The 18,514-nt window shown below is 33.3% G+C and overlaps 1 protein-coding gene across 1 annotated transcript; it reads right to left on the bottom strand.

The window, feature by feature from the left end:
- Window positions 1–377: 377 nt before the first annotated feature.
- LOC140744977 (toll-like receptor Tollo) lies at window positions 378–5,359 on the bottom strand. Its single transcript, XM_073076706.1, has one exon. It carries the CDS (start codon window positions 5,173–5,175, stop codon window positions 1,144–1,146), a length of 4,032 nt encoding a protein of 1,343 aa, XP_072932807.1. The 5' UTR covers window positions 5,176–5,359; the 3' UTR covers window positions 378–1,143.
- Between the last annotated feature and the right edge of the window lie 13,155 nt (window positions 5,360–18,514).

Below are 18,514 nucleotides of genomic sequence, written 5' to 3'. Positions count from 1 at the left end.
AAATTATGATCGCATCACATTATATTTAATTAAAATGAAAATTAAAGTAAAATTATTTTTCCTTTTTTATAACTAAAATATTTATTGATTCTCATAATGATTTTAGGTAAGTTTAATGTTAGGTACGTTTCTATTAGTCTTAATATCAAGTGTATGAAGTTATTGATCGAAATTTACAAATACATTGTTATGTTATATGGTTGAATGTAAAAAAAACAATGTGCTCCTTTAATAAAAAAAAAATAAAAAAAAAATAATAAAAAAAACTTGCAATTAGTGTAATATTTGTGTCATGTATAGTAGGTAAGTAATAAGAATTTTAATTTTAGTCATAATAATTATGGACATAAAGGTTACTCATAGGAAACAACAAAAAATCTTGATAAATTATTTATTTTTAAGTTATTAGCATGTTTAGTGGTCGACAAAATCATACTCCAATATTTATATTGCCTGCATAATTACAAATAACATATTTCGCCAAAAAACACATTTCTCCACAAAGAAATATGAAATGAACATTTATAATACAATAATAACTTGGTTTAACAATAGAAAAGATATTTATAATTATGTAGTCAATATTTACAATGTCAACATTATTCACATCTTACATAATGACTAGTAAAACTATACAGACATCAATAACTCTTATACAATATGTAATTACATCTATGTACAATATATTTGGTAACAATGAGATAATATAATATACTATACCAAAATACTTATACAAGTTTTATTCAATCCCTATACTGGCAATATTTGTTAGTCTACGCATTATGTATTTATCAGTCTTAGCGGATAACAATATCCTTAGTCAATTTAATGATTTACAAATAATACATTTCACAGATCAACATTTAATACATATCTATTTAATGATGTAAGGCTAGATTCTACGATACGTATGGGATATAATTTTGTAACAATACAGTCTCTTTATAACGTAATATATAAATAGGCTTGTCTACTTCAAGGAACGAATTAGTCAATATTTGGCCGCAAAGATTTAACCGAACATTTATTATCACGACGTTATAAGGCATGGCCAACACAAAGTAGTGCCTATTCTACACATGTGCTTGGAATGTAGCGATCCATTTAGAAATATCTTTCAGAGATAACGAGTTTAGAAACATGTTATCTGTGTACGGTCGAATGGGTTTGAGGTAAGCACTCGTGTACAGAGGATCGAGGCTGTAAGTAACCTTGCTCGTCGAGCATCGAAGGGGAGTGATGGTTGGGATGTTTACGCATCGTGTTAGGAGGTCTGGGTCGACCGCCATATGGCTGCTCATAGTTTTGAGTGTCGATAGAAATGTAACTATGATGCGGGTTATCGCAGTCTTGAATTTGACTCGTCAATGTCGTGTTAGTCAACATTGATGTGTCGTCCTCAATAGTTATACCGACGTTGGCAGTCGTCGGTGTCTGTGGAGGGATAGCATCGTATTTGTACCATTGCTCAGGCGCAGTAGGCGAGGCCGTATATCTAGAAGGATGCCGCCTGCCATTTGGACAGACGCCATGGTTGTAATTTATTGAGTCCTTATTCCATTGTAAGTTTGAAATATCTGGCATAACAAACCTAATTTTTTCCCAAAACTTCTTTTCACCCCACAAAAGAACGTTACATGTTTTCAAGTAGCTCTGGAAATCTAAATCTAAATTTAGTGCACTTACATCTGTTGTTAAAACGAATACTACTCTATGCCGTCTAATGGAAGGGTGAATAGAAGTGATGACACTTTTAATTGCTGCCTTAAATAAAATTTTGGACCATTCGTTTTGTAAGAAGTTAAAAGAAACAAATATTAATAATCTCTTTGATGATTCAGCGGCATTAGTTATCTGTTCTGATAAGTAATTCTCAGGTGCATGTTGCAAGTCTCTGTAATGGAAACACATTGTATATCCAAAGTGTTCCATTTCAGGCGCTACCACTTTAGAAACAAAATCATCATCCAATAAACTATATACAGCATATCCATCATACAATCGATCTCTATCAAGTTCACTTTCTTGAATAGAAGCACTTTTGAATAACCGCACTCCATATTTTGAGTGCGCCCATAATCTTACATTTTGCCTAAAAGAGAAAGCTAAGGCACCGAACAGTAAAATCAAAATTACACTTATTAATACTACAGCTAACAGTGGCACAAAGTTCAGCTTAATAGTGCTTACTTCATCATATTGATATGGTTGATTTTCAGTTGGAACAGTATTGTCCACTACACTAGAATCACGACACTTATCTATCACATCGAATACAGTCAAATTTGTGCTTAGTCCACTATCATCAGCACAAAATACTTCAATTGGGTCTTCATAATTCTTCTTGAACCAGTTTTGCAATAACATAACGTTGTCACAAGTACAAGTAAAAATATTACCCTGCACATTAACGTTTTCCAAATGTGTAATAGAGGCCAACTTTTTATCTAAGTTGAGAATCTTATTGCCTTGAAAATGTATTACTCTCAAAGATGACAAATTCTCAAACGTCTTGTTTGCGACTGTAGTCAGGAGATTATCATTTAAGTAGAGCTCTCGTAAGTGCTTTGTTTGAGAGAACTCCCCTCCTGACAATTCTGTTAAATGATTGTTTTCAAGATGGAGAACGTTTAACGAATGCAGTCCATTGAAGGTATCATTGTCAATAGAAGCTATATTGCTATTATTCAAATATAGTTTATGTAACTTCTTCTTGCCAATAAACAAATGGCTTCCTAAAGCAGCAAAGTCATTGCCGTCCAAATACAGCTCAGTGGCATCCATAGGTATTTTTTCTGGGACCTCAGTGTATCCGACATTAGAACAGTCTATAACGTTAGAGTTCCAGTTGCTGTCATGAAAACAAGAGCAACCCTCCGGACAGGTCATTTTGCAATCGCAAGCTTCGAACTCACAACAGAAGCAACTCGAAGAACAATGAGTTTCATAAGAACAAAGGAACTGGGTTTCAGGAACATCCATTAAGTTTGCCTTTCCACCATATTTGTTATTGACAACTTCACACGTTACTGTATCTAAATCCACGAATCTCGGATATTGCCTCATGTGATTCCAAAGATTAATTTTTTGTAACCAAATCATGTGACAGTTACATACAAATGGATTGTTGGCAATAAAGAATTTTGGCAATAATCTGTGCTTTGGTATGTGGGGCAGAGTGAACGCCGATAACTCGATAGTTCTCAATTTATTGTCAGTCACGACTACCTTTTCTAAGTTTCTTTTTTGTATGAATGTACCTGGATGAATAGTTTGGATTTTGTTGTTATTTAAGAAAAGGACTTCTATAGAATCCGGTACAGACCTTTCGTCAATATTTTCTAAAGCGTTAAAGCTAACGTCAAGCATTCGAATATTTTGTTGCGCATTGTGCTCGTTTTCTAATTTTGTGATATTATTTCTATGAATATCTAGCCATTCTAATCCCTCAGGCATATAACTGTAGTCAAAATAAATGATATTATTATCAGATATATTAAGCCACCCAAGGGTACTCATTTTGTTGAAAACACCACGGATGTCGCTCAATCTATTTCCATCTAATCGTATAGCTTTCAAAGTGGGGTTAGACAAAAATGCATCCTGTCCAATATTTTCAATCTTGTTGGAAGCTAGATTTAGTACTTGTAATGAAGGTAACGTGCTAAAGGTGTCTTTAGGGATGTTAACAATGTGGTTGTCAACAAGGCGTAATCCGTACAGCTCTTCTAAACCTTCGAATGATGTATTTGAAACTTTCGATATGTTGTTCTTGCCAATATCAAGAGATTTCAAAAATCTTAACTTCTTAATACCGTCCGGAATTGCATTTAAACTATTTCCGTTCAGTCCTAAATCTTGTAAATAGGTTATATTTTCAAAGCATCTATCATGAATGGTTGAAATTTTGTTATTGTCCAAATATAACTGGCTTAAAACAAACAAATTTGAGAAAATATGCTCATTTAAAACTTTTATTTTGTTATCGGAGATTGAAAGTTGGTGTAAATTCTTCAATTCAGCAAAAGCGCCGTTACTTATTACTTCAATTGCATTATTATCCAGATTTAAGACTTGTAAATTATTTAAATCTTGAAACGATTTTGGGTCCAAACGACCAAGTGCATTGTATGACAAATTCAAAATAATTAGTCGAATTAGACCTGCAAATGTATCTCTGTTCACCCAATCATTTGTTAATCTATTGCGCGATAAATCCAATTTCTCAAGCTGGTCAAGCCCTTCCAGCAGTCCAGGCGCTAATACAGAAAGCGAATTGTTCGCTAATGAGATTTCTTTGATGACACGTGAGGACTGAAATAGTTCAGGAGGAACGGCGACTAACTTATTGCCCGACAAGTTCAGAATTTTTAATGAGTTCAATCCAACAAACGCTCTATCTCCAATTTCATTAATTAAGTTATTCTGAATTTTCAAAACTTCTAATGATCTAAGACTAGACAGTCCGTTGTCGGGCAACCTTAAAACGTTGTTATGAGATAAATCAAGCATTTTTAATCCGGTGTTACATGATTTACCTGGTGCTATCGGTCCCTTTCCCCAGTCAGAGAAACCTATTTCCGAAATGTCTTGTATTCTGTTATTGGTCAAGTTTAGTGATTCTAAACTAAAAAGCGGACAAAACACTTCTGAAGGCAGCATGTAAATATTGTTGTCCCCTAAGTCTAGTGATCTAAGTTCCATTAAACCACGAAAACTCTCGGCGTGAAACTCCATTGTCATCGCTGGCCAATCGGTGTTATAAGAGCGTAGAGTCAAACTGGTCAAATCACGCAGAGGAGACAAAACAGTAGCAGGCACGTAGCGTATCTTGCAGTATTCAATGCGCAGGTCCTCAAGTTTACGCAACTGTCCTAAAAAGCTACCGGTGTTCATGTGCAGTGAGCTTTCGAAGAAAAGTAGATCTGTACAAGTAAGCTTCAACTTGTTGATGTTGTACGCCTGCGCGGTAGTGATGTTTTTAAACAAGAAGTCCGCGGAGCCGATGGTTTTGATGTTACACGTGAGAAAGTTAGATTCACTCAACTTTGCGTCCGAATAGTCCCACTGACAGCCGGCGGGGGCGGGCGGCGCGGAGCGTGCGCGCGCACCGGCCACCACAACCAAACACATCCAAACTTTTAACGAAATCATTTCGTATAAGTTTTTCGTCATATTTTCACAATAACACAGTTCATTTGTCACTTATATATCACTAGTAGTATAGTTCAAAACTTTTAGACACTTTGCGGTCGATAAATTAAAGTTTGTACCGATGTGTACACTTCGTTTACAGCGTATGTAAACAGAGATTGCGAGAGCGCGGTAAAACTTTTGACGCGGCCATGCTCCCCTGCGGTCGGGCGGTAACTGACCTACGTAAGTTTGAACGAACGAAAGCCGCATGGGTGTCAGACGGAGGGGGTGCGCGGGGCGTGGAGGGTCTCGAAGTCGACGGGTGGGACCCGCACTGCATCGGTTTACAACAGATGGCACGCGTGTTTTTAAACACTTGAAAAATATTGGTTATGCAGCGTAGAAGACTTAGGCCTGCGTGATTCGTTGGCTGCACCTCCTCAGGTTACATCTCAAAGGAGGTCGCTTCGACAAAGCGCACAGTAGCACTATTTCAACACCAGTGTAGGTTTAGTTTAGTGTAGTTTAGTTTTTAGTTTTTTAGTTAATTTATATCCGCCATTTCTGTTTTACATTCAGATTAAAATTTAACTCTTCATTCAAACATTTATAATTATATTATTATTCATTTTGATAAATAAATAGTATTTTAATAATAGACCAAATACATAAAATATTCCAACTTATATCACACGGCCTTGTATAATTTATCAAAACAATGAACTATTGTATTTTTGTTATGAAGCATAGAAAATATTTAAAAATCTTTTATTAACCGGGTTTAAGTAAATAAATATATTTATTTAAATTATTTAATTCGAGAGTGTATTAATAAGAAACAATTATCATTTTATTACATTTTCAAAAACCATTGTATTTTAGTTTACAGTCGCGGTCTTTTGTTTTTATTGCTTAATTCTTATGCAAATTTAGATAGTTGCCTCGCCAATTTTACATGTCAATTAAATAACATCGTACAGAAGTTCCAAGGACCTTTTAGGAATAAGATATCCGTCATAAATGCATTTATACTATTGGTACACGTAGGTCGTCATCGGTTACTTTTTTAAGTTAAACAAGTAGTTAAAAAGTTCATGTACTCCAATAAACGTAAGTCATTGTCGCCCAAAGACTGCATCGTAGTTAAGGGTTCTAAGCATCAGTGGCTTCTGTAAACTTTGAAACACTTAAAACACTCGAAACTTTTTGAAATTAATAGACATTGTACAATGCAAAATGTTGTCATTGACTTTACTGGCTACGTATTACAATATACCTGGCTAGCTTTCACCGAGATAAACCATACATCATAACATGAGAGTCACATAAAGATGTTTTAGATAGCCCAGTATTATCAAGATAAGTGTGGGTTGAGTAAGTATCATAGGGTGAATAATTCGCCATTCATCACGATTTTAGCATATAGAGTGGGTCGTGGCCACTCGTGGCACGATGTTACACGGTTCAGATGCCTACTCACATATGAATGATTTCAGTCCTGTAAAATATGGGATGCGTTCCAAGCAAGCATTAAAAAGTAAGATGTCGACTACAGGGACGGGTTTTTATAGAGACCTATGATTAATTTATGCGAAAGGTATCATTGACATCGCATGAGCCCGAATGGGGTGTTAAATAATGAAGGCTTTCCTCAACAATAAGGTACTACATGCAGGACCACAAATAAATTACATCATAAAAGTATACCACACCACAAATGCATACATTAACTTCATTAAGTTCTTGTAACATACACACAAAATATATTTGTATATGAGATAGTGACGTCTTCTTTTTGGGATTTATTTTAGGATAGCAGAATTTATGAAAATATATATTTTTGCAAAAGCATCTCTAAAAAGACGAATAGATTGTTAGGGTAAATTTTATTACAAATTTAGAGATTGTACTACTGCTCTTATTCTTAGAATAACAATTCAATTCAATTACAAGATAGATGCTTTAAATTGTAACAAACTTCAAATTAATGTTTACTCGTTAAATTTATTTTAGTTTATTTGTCCCGCAGTTACCCTTTACGCAAGTTATCCTTCCGGTTTATATCTTAAACTTATTTGGGTTTCATTCATCCCAGTCGCCAGCATCTCCCACGGTAGATGCAATTCGACGCGCGTGTCGTGGCATTCGATGGCTCGCGATTAGCTGCGGTGACTCAAGTCTCAAGACGTTTTAGGGTTCCATAAACAAAATGTAAAAACGGAGCTCTATTACTAAGCCTCAACGGTCTGACCACCTATCATAGAGGTCTATCACTTGGTGCGTAATAGATAGATTCTAGATATTACGGAGTATGTAGGTACATGGTAGAAATTGTGAAAATAGTAAAAATATGAAAGATATAAAAAAAGGAAATAAGAAGGTATACCACCATACAAGAAACTGATAATTTAACGCATTTTTAGTTTAACTTGTAAAGTATTGATTGACAAATATTAATATATAAAAATAAATGGTGTTACGGAATTCTCTATGCGCCAGTTTGACTCGTTCTTGGCCTATTATTTAACTATCACTCTGTAGGCTTTGGCTTTTTAAGATATTTTTTGGAATTTACTTATCTATACAAATAAATAGAGACGGAATGAGAATGTTTGTCTGTAGTTTTTTGTTTATTAGTTTACCAGAGACAGTTACATTTAGTTGTAACCAAAATAAATTGTTATCGATATAGTTGAAAATAAATACGCAATCTAGTAATGCAGTTCATTCGTTTTTATGCGTAAATAAATTTATTTTATGTAAAAATTGTATGTGTATGTTAAATTGGTACATGTTTAGTAAATTGCTTCTTTCTTATTAGTTGAATAGTCAAATAATCTTGTAACTCAAGTTAATTTTCAATAATACAAAAGCTTACATGTTATTGTTGAACCAAATCTTATATAGATTTTTGTAATAAAATTATAAGACTTACATATGTCATAGGATTCATACAGAAATAACTACAAAAGAAACATTTTAGTTATAATAGAATTAACTGACCAGACTAATATGTTAAAGGATTAAATGTACACAATGGTAACTTAAGTGTCTTAAGCCGATATTATGTTCAAAATTAAAAATTGTTATTAAGCCAAAATATTATTATGAATGGACAAGAAACTACAATCCCAAAAGTGCACAATAAAAGTAAATTGAATGTGGTTTTTATTACTGTCACACGTCTTTTCAAGATTTTTTGACACCGCAGTATCTTTTGTGAGCTATTCATACGCTTTCAATTTGCTCTTAGCTGTCAATCATTTTCTATTGAGCGTTGTATCCGCCCCTTCCGTCAGAATTTATCGTGTTCGTATATGCACTTCCTTTTTAGATTTACCACGATAAATTGGTGTTCGTTATGAAAATTGATATGAGAATTCAAGATAAAATTATCTTTTTTCTCTATTTTTACACAATTATGGTTTGAACACCCGACTTAAATATCTGATATCCAAATGAGAAATGAATGTGGGAAGTACACGTTGTTTTACAGAGGAGGGCAGGAAATGTAAGGATATCTATACACACGGTAGTGTGTTGGACAAATTTTAATTAATTAGTTGGTGTTCCGTGTAATGTAGTGAAGAGTTAGTGATGAAGAGTTCCAATAAAGCTAAAAATGAAGAAAAAAAAAACAGTTTAAGCAAATATTTTCAATAAAATGTTAGTGAATATTTTCAACAGTATGTATTGAAATAAATAGTTTCCATTAGGACGATTAACCCGAAATGACTCAAATATATAGTCACCTTTCTAAGAAAGAGAGCTATCGACTCGCATCTTGGTTCATTGATATTCTCGGTCAATATTGAGTGTCAATATCTCACGTGGCAATGACGACCTAATATTTACCAGCCAACAACAAACACAATATTACCACTTATCTGTAACAACTGGTTCCGAAAACATCTTATAACCATCTCGCCAAAGGAACGTCCCATAATAATGTTTACTCTGCCATATATCGTTCAACCATGTCCAATGGGGATTATTACAAAAGAAGCCGTAGTTTAGGTACAAAAATTAAATACTGCTTTTAGTGCTCAATGGATGGAATTGTACAAATGCAAAATTTTATGTAATAGAAAAAATAAACGAGTACAATCCCATCTGATATTAAGTGGTCATTCGTTCATAGGCTTTTCTAACCAATCTGATTGTACTCGTAGCTAAGCCTATTATAGATATGCGGTAGTTTCATACTTGTTTGATTATGTATTCATAGTCTGTACCTTTACGATGATGATGATAGTAGTAGGCAGGAGAATGTTTTATCAGACCCTATAAATGAACTAAATATAACTTATATATAGGCACTTATAATAAAGGCAGAAGGCGTTGTCTGTAGTGTCGCCGCAAAAGAACCACAAACAGTTCCACCAACTTTAACAGCAATCAATTTGGCTTGACATTTACATTTTGACATTTACCATACAGGGAATACTAGAATTGGACTACGATGAAACATAATTTAGTACTGCAAGACGAATTCAAAATAAAAATAGTTTTTAATGGAGACTAAAAGAAAGAAGAAAGTTTTATAGACGACAGGCAAATTCACACTATAAGAGAGGCGAGAAAGCAATTTATTGTTATCGGCGTATTTGCTGTCGCTGTTAACGCTAACAATAAAACTGTAGCAAAATCAATACTGAAATGATGCCTTGTAGTTGAAGACTTCCGCGCGCAATGAGTAATGAACAGTGGTAGTTATAAATTAGACTACTATTTCAATCTAAATATCTATTTACATTATAGTTTTATGTTTAGAGTTTTAGATATATCGTTAAAACGTCTTACATTATATTTATGTCTAAATTAAGATCTCAGCATGTAGCAAATATATAAGCGTCATATTGTACATATTGTAATTATTTATCGTTGTATTTATATACAGTTACTGAAGTTATCTTCAGGAATATTTTTCTTATTTATCTTATAGGATGGCGTATTTTCTATTAAAACAAGAAAAAACATCTTATAATTTCATGTCATTAACTTAAACTTTGATATTTAAAGGTATGAGTGAAACTAGTGAAATGTTCACCTATATGTGTTCAGATTTAAATTTTCCTAGTTAATTTATCGTTCCCGAATTTCGGCCATTTCGGTGACCGACGAAGCGAGTCGAATCGTAGTGTCCGGAAGCTTCGTAATTGAAACGGCTCTACGTGAAACTTAGACAAGGCAGCACAACTGCAGCCAAATTGAAACCAAACAATATTATTGGAAACAATTGTACGACCGAACCTTTTGACTCCATTCAAAATTGCATTCAGACAATATTTTTTATGTTGCTCCTTCAAAAGAAACCAGTAGAATTTAAACATAGCCCCACAAGAGAAATTATTGTTCCAAAACTTTCCCGAATTCGTGATAAATTCCTTTAGAAATTATGGCCCGCAATAAAAATGGTCCGTCACCACTTAGACAAAAGAATTCTACCGCAATTATGCTATTGCCGCCATGAATCTCGGAAACAAAAGCATTTAAGTTGTGAGGACCATTTTGACTAGTTTACGGCTGTCAACACCGCAAATAATTGTTTTATACCAAATATGCTTCCGTCGTAAATCTTCATTGGCTGTATTGTGAAGATGTTGTAAAACAAGCAACATTTTTGTTTGCAGCATTTTGGTTTATCATGGCGCGCGGTCAACAGATAAACATGTCTCAAGAACGGTAAAAGCTGTGTCGAAGACATTATTATTACAACATACCTCATTAAAAGTTACACGAATTGGAAATAACTTTACTAATCGATTGTCTAATTTATTGCCTACTTGTTTGTTGCTTCGTTACCTTTTCCGCTCGTTTATCTGGATGGACAAATTTAAGGTGTCAGACCTTAAAAGCGCGATTGGTTCGTGAAATAAGACATCGAACCATTTAAAGGTAACGTTGAATGTTAAAGACGTTTTATAGATGATCGGAACAAAATATTGCTTGGACTTTGATAAGGAACTTGTCTTATTGTCGACAAAAACCATGTGAGTAAGCGAGTGAAGTAGTGAAAACTAATCGAAGATATATTATCTATTATCATTCGCTCTGTCACTGATGTCAACGGAAATTAAGCAGTGTGAAACATGATCACTTTAATCTGTTTGTGGCTTAATGTATCACCTGCTTTTGAACTATAAAAATAATTAGGCCAAAAATCATAATTTATTTAAGACAACGGTATTGACGATAAACATAAATTTATTTGTTTAAGAAGAAAATCCTTCATCATTTTCGTATAACGTTTAGCGGTAGAACAAGTTGGCTGGTGGTCTCGGTGAACAGGTACTCCCAAGGCACGTTTCGAGTCAAATAACCTGCAAGAAAGGGCCCGAAACAGAAAACGCTTTGTGCTAAAAACGTCGACCCCTTATCTTCCTTAGATGGCTCGTTACCATAGACTGAAGTATATTTATAGAGTACTTTATTTTGATAAATAACTGATGAAGGCGAGTTTTAAATATTTTTTTGAGCTTTCTTCTTAGTAAATGTATTTTATTTTTCTTAAGTAGAATTTTGATCTTTGGTTTGGTTAGTTTGGTCAACATTACATATTTAATAGAGGATTTTGGGTTATTTTATATGGTAGTATTTCAAAAATATATTTTGTCGAGTAATCGGAAGTAATTTGACTGCTTGAATTGCCTGTTTTTTTTTCATTATTAGAATCCCCATAAAATACCATTAAATATAAGCTAAGAAAACCTTTAATTTATATTAACGCGAACATTTACATTTACAATAAATAAAGCACTGAATGCAAGTAAAGTTCCACTTGAAGGATAATAGAAACTAAAAATAAAAGTCCACACGAGCTCACGTTCATATTTTATTCCAGCTCGGCTCAAAATTTTGCGTCGCGCAATCAAAATTATGCATCAGCTTTATTGTGGGTAATAAACAAGGCGCGTTATTTCTCACTTTCAAGCGTTTCTCCAAATAGAATATCTATCATAGGTATTTCCATATTCGTGCCGTGTCTCTCGTCTTCATGTCTATCGTTGGATCCCGCTTCTGAGGCTTCGCACGAAGTCATCATTCATACGAGGAGATATCATCGTCGCTCTTCGTGGCCACGGCTCGGCTTGTTAACAATAAAAACGTTATCCGCTCCTTACACAAAATGTATCTCGGGAAAATGTCCAACCTCCGCTGCCTTTATTTTACTCCTTTTGCATTAGTCGCTGAGTAGATTAAAATACTTATGCTCGCTTCCCTTTACTCCTTTATTTCTGGTCTGCTTTTTATACGACTCAATGCTACTTTTTATATGCTCAAAATTTATTTGCAATAATATTTATGTTATGTGCGTTGTTTTCGAAGAAATATTGACAACTTATCATTTTAATTATGATTTACGTGCCAAGCTACATTAAAATACAAATAAGTAACGTGAAGTATACACAATATTGTTAAACTTCATATTCGTGTTCGTAGTTTTTCGAACGAAAAGAATAATAGTATATGTTCACGTCTGTTATCTTATCGAGATTCAGGTCGATCGTAGATAACTTGTGACCCTCTGAGAAGTCAATTAGTATGGCACGGTAGATACACAATCAAAATACTATCAAATGCTAAATTAGGTACAAAATAAGTTTGAAATAACATAAGGAGATAATTCAATTTGCAACGCATTGCAGTAATACGACTGAACTTCTTCTAGACTGGTATAATATTAATAATTAGTATATACTAATAGGTATACGGTTCAGTTTAAGTGAACACGACGAAGCCATTCATTTATAATGTAGAGGAAACGGCGGCACAAATTGTCAATCAGCGAGTGCCCTAAGCACACGTAATTAACAGGTGCATTAGCATGTTGCATTATGTATGCTATTGGATTTGTTATGTAGAATGTACCACATTTCTGCAGTGAAGCCAGATTTTACTTTTGCAAATATAATAAGTTAATTAAATTTTCAAACGATACAAATGCTGAAAAATTGCTCTTCATAATCGATATTAACTGTGACGTATACATTATTTCTATTAGGTAATCTACATATATTATCAAAGCCAGTTTCATAATGGATTAAGTTTTTGCTCTTATAAACGCAAATTCATTCAATATTAGGACAAGAATTTTTATAGCAAAATGCAAGATCCTAAACAATCCGTTGCATTCCGTAGCGTGTTTAGTCAGTTTTTGGTATAAATATAAATAAAAAAAGCCTATTTAATAATAAATTAATCATTATCTCTTTAAATATCAATTTGTAATTAGATAATGTCGGCACTTGGTATCGATAAATAACTTATTATGCAAGAACAATAATCAAATCCTCTTGCTTATATTATAGCAAGTGCTTGAATAGTATTGGACAGTCATCATTAGTATCCTGAGCAAACAACACTAGCGATTTTATCAGTGTACAATATGATTGACGTGGACATGGTCAAATTAATAAGAGTATACACGTTTTGTGACATGTGTGGGTCATTGTGTATGTGTTTGGGTGTTTATAGTAGTTTAAGTATTATTATTGTTTTTGTTTGTATTTTCTGTTTATTTTCAATCAAATCCAGTGTTACGTTTATTTGAGTCCACCTACCTACCTACCTATCTACCTACCTTACATCTAGTAGGTATATTCTCCTACATTATATTTTCGAATAATATCATTATCGGATAATATATCGGTTCCTTCAAATTAAACGTTCTATTGAATTTACTAGTCTAAAAGGAACAAAACCTTTAATTCTATTTGAAATACCCTTGTACAAAAATTGTACATAAGTCGATCTACAAATGACATTATTTTAGAAATAACGCTGACATTTACTTTTTTTCTACTGAAGCTTACATTTCTTGTCCTAAAATAGTAGATATATTTTGACCGCCGTTTTATCTTGTTTGTTTTGTTTCTTAATAGTCATCTCATAATCGATACTTAAATAACATTTGTTTATGATGCTAAATTAAATACCCATTCATAACTCGTCAGTGTCATTATGGTTATCGTTTATATCGTCCGTGTTCCAGATAATGAGTAGGATAGCAAGGAGCTAATAGTTTTTGTTCCCGGCACCTGACCGAGCCCAGTCAATCTCCTGGGACGCGTACAATTATTTTAATCTTATTAAAATCACGGTGCCATTGTGGTTAGCCATAGTATGGATATGCGCAATAAGATTTTTTTTAATTTTTATTTATTGAACACCAACATAATGTACACGAAATATATTAGTAAAGCGTGAAACAAATAGAGAAAACAGATAAGTGTCATTACAATTACTGGCGAAGACTGCATGTTATGGAAAGAAGCTAGTATATAGAATTATAAGAGTACCTACCTAAAATAAGTACATACGTTTTTAGATAATGCGTATAAATATCAATATCTACACGTTAATTAGTTTCTTCAATGACTTAAAAAAAATGAAACCTGACTGATGACTAAACCATCATGTAAGCCCAATTTAATGGCACAAGTAGTTAGTGCATAATTAAATAATTAAACATTAAAGTAATTTCTGTAGTAGTGTATCATTAAATTAATGCATAATTAAAATGTCATTTCTGTTATAATCATTAGGAGACATTAACGATGGTACATTTATTACATTTATAATAGTATGACTAATACACGAGTAAAGGAATCAAGTGTATTATTTAAAGACTCAAAAGTAATAACTACTACAAAATAATATTCTAATTTGATTTTTGCCATAATTTATTTTTGAGGTCAGCTAAATGATCGTTTAGTGTTTAATTAACCATTACATACTTCCGTACGTAAATTAAAACAAAGGACAATCTTTCCTCATAAATAGTATTTATAATTGCAGTTACCTTACATTAACGACTCTTTGTTTTAACGATAATATTAGTAAGATTTAAAATAAGTGCTACTGCAGTCTATGTTATGCAAGCAGTAATTGAGATGATGTTAATTGATATTAAGGGAACAGAGCGGCATTTAGATAGAACATCTAATACAAATAGGACTACCATAGGTCTAAAAAAGACTTTTGGAGTTATACCTAACATTGGTCAAAAATATATTGCTATTTCCGTGCTATAAAATATGGTAAACGTTTCCTATATATACGCTCTATATTTTTATACCTAACGACATATCCACATAATACCAACCCAGTAATACACGTTACGGATAAAACAGTACATTATATTCGGACACGTCGCTTGTTAGACAAACACGGCGAGATCCCGCCGATATCTCGGAACGGGTGGGTGCGACTGCACTTGAAAAAATGTATGCATCTCAAGTTGGGCTCTCATCTTGAGATGCATACATACATACGCATTGTTTTGAAACTACGACCACCAATTGCACGACGACGACCTAATCGTACGACGAATTGTAAATGACAGTTTGTTTAGCGTTCATTTTTCTTTGGGTGAAGTTATGATTTAAATTAAGTTGTCAAATGCCAGTAGTTAAATATCAAATCTTGAAATACACATTTAGGTTTTCCGTTTATCCATTATTAGTATCAGTTACGAATCAGAAGTTTTTGTACAACGTATCTATAGACCTTCACCTAATGTTCTTCTTATCTTTGTTTGTGATTTGCATGTTTGCATTGACCTAGAACAGCTTGGTTCACAGATAACGACATATAAAGCAATTTTTTGCATCCGCTGTCTTTTGTTTAACAATTTCAGATACAGCTTTAAAACTGTCATTTTTATCGTGACGACTAGAACGACCACATTTAAGTCCCCGGTCGAATCGTATCAAAGCCGTCGTCGTAATGAACGAAGGGTATTCCTCACAAAAGCCGTGACTAATGCGACCCTATACAATTCTAGAGACAAATTAGTGATCAGATGAGAACGCAGATTTGAACTAACAAGGCGAGTCCTGCAACCATTGTCAAATTGTGGTATTTGTGAATTACTAAATCCAAGTTAGTGAATCCAATGAACATGCTTTGGGTAAGAATTTCAATTAATCATTATTATTTTCGTATGTAAAATCTAGGTGATATGACTCATATAAATTTGAAACTACAGATAAAAAAATGCCTATATCTATGACCATGTTTGATACTAATAAAGATAATATGGTATAAAACATTATTTGATCAACACGACATCGTGAACTTCCCATACTTAGTCTAAATAAGTAAGATAGAGGACACCTAATAAAAACATGAATAACTTGTAATTTTTGATTACAAAAACTGGCTGCTTAGAAATAATAAACTGAAAGGGGAAGATGGTTTATGTTATTCATACAATCGACGAATCCAACGACACCTCATATGTTAAAATGCATCTAACCGTTTGGTCTACAGGGCGTGCCAAAGAATAAGACATACATATTCCCCACCGCGCACGGGTAATAAAATCTAGCAGTACTTTTACATGTAAGTAAAATTATATCGTTGTACACTGTACCCTCATCACGATCATCATACAATTCTTAAGACAAATTAGAGATCAGATGAGAACGCAGATTCGAGCGAACAAGGCGAGGCAGCTCCTTACGTCCATTGTCAAACACATCGCAAAGTATGTACTCATTGCGTTGTTTGTTTAAGCATCGTGACAGTAACACATTGCTGTTTTAACCATTTGCGTATTTTTGCATATTTAAATGTCAAGCCAATGTTGGTGCCGTAAAAATGATAGACTGTTTTATTCTCTTTGTTATTATGAAGTATCCAAAACATTATTATTACTACGATACGTTATTACTGTGTGTACAATAATAATAATCTTAATTTCACATTGCTTAACTAATATCACAATAGTTTTAATGGAATTTGGCTTCAATTAATATTTTAATACAAACTGTTAACATCTGTCTTCAAGTTAAAAGTATCAAACAACAAAAAACGTAATCCTATTAGATCATCTTATTAGTTCTCATCGGCGATTGAATTACATATTGACGACAATAGTCCTTAAATCTACTTATTTGCTTTTACTTGATAGGATAAAAGAAATTACCTAATAAGCTTAAGAAACAACACAGGTACATATTACACTAATTTTATATAAACGTCAAGAATCTTTGAATCTGATCCTATTAGGCCCAATGGGAAAGTGAACCTCTAAATGGAACAGCAAATTTGGTTAAGAAGGTATCGAGTGGATTTGGGATTCTCATTCCTGCACCTACAGTTTCTCAGTAACTTTATTAACGAAGTTTTGTTGTCTTTGACCCTTACTTAAGCTAATGTTTCTAATCCGGCCTTTGGTTCATAGAAGGTTAATGGATCTGTTTTATGTGTATTAAAATTGTCACTAATTGAATGTAATAAGAATTTACTACTGCAGTTTTCTTTTAATTTATTTATACATATAAAGTCTATAGAAGCGTTTGTAAGGTACTTTCAATAATTAAAATGCTTTTATTTCTTTTTAATAAATTAACGGTTTTGTGTGATAGAATAATGTAGTATAAACTCAATTAATACCTATAAATTTTATTTAAGTCTTAATCTTGATAAATATAAATTGTTACGCTTTTAATACGCTCAGACTAGTTAAGTTATTAGAAATTTAATTTATGAATAAAATAGAATAAAATTATTTAAATTTGAGAATAATATATATTAAATATTGGGAATGTTAATTTACAATATAAAATTGTCAGTTATAAAACGTAGTACTACGTAGTAATTTATAATCTAATGAAATTATTACGTTGCGCGGCGGACTATGGAAAATCTTCTCGTTCTGTGATGAGATCAGTGCCCACGAGTGGAACAATAATTTGATGAGGATTATCATTCATTGTTCTAACCTTAATGCAAATAAATATATTTTTCTGAGAGAAGACCCTTAGCACGGAGACAGTAATGGCTCGATGAAATAAGCATACAATGTATCCAATTTATAACAGGATTCAAACTATCAATAAATTCCGATCAGCCAATGCCAATCAAGACCGCAGGTCCGTCAAAGCACAATAAGACGATCGACACCTACGAAGGCGTTACCTGAACCACACGGACATGCCATATGAAATGTTTACAAGACATTGAAATAAAAATCGTAGACGCTGCGCAGACGAGGTGGAGTGCCGAAGATTTACAAAGGTGTACACACATTTTTCATTTGATATATTTCTTAGGTATATTTATTAGGTAATGAGTTTTATTGAGATGAGGTAATGAGTTTGCCTCTCGAGGCAATCCCGCCACACTTTTTTGTGCATAATAACAACAGTTTAAAGCTATGATGTGTTTTGATTTGCAGAGCGTTTTAACAGATAGATACTCAGAGCTACATGAAGCATCCAACTCTATATTAGTGAATTTTCATAAGAAAATTTACATATACATTTAAAGCAGTGCAGTGTCTTAATTTGAAGTGTAAAAGAGAATTACTTATACGAGACATTCCAACTTAGTCCCAGGGGTTGGAAGACATTTATGATCGACCTTA

Source organism: Epargyreus clarus, unplaced genomic scaffold, assembly GCF_041222505.1.
Source record: "Epargyreus clarus isolate Ecla_fem2 unplaced genomic scaffold, WU_Ecla_fem_2.2 ptg000009l, whole genome shotgun sequence".
Lineage (NCBI taxonomy): Eukaryota > Metazoa > Arthropoda > Insecta > Lepidoptera > Hesperiidae > Epargyreus > Epargyreus clarus.
This window is presented reverse-complemented; position numbering and strand designations above follow the sequence as displayed.

What these genes read in the sequence shown, in the direction of transcription:
- LOC140744977 (XM_073076706.1), bottom strand. Translation starts at nt 5,175, where the DNA reads ATGACGAAAAACTTATACGAAATGATTTCGTTAAAAGTTTGGATGTGT.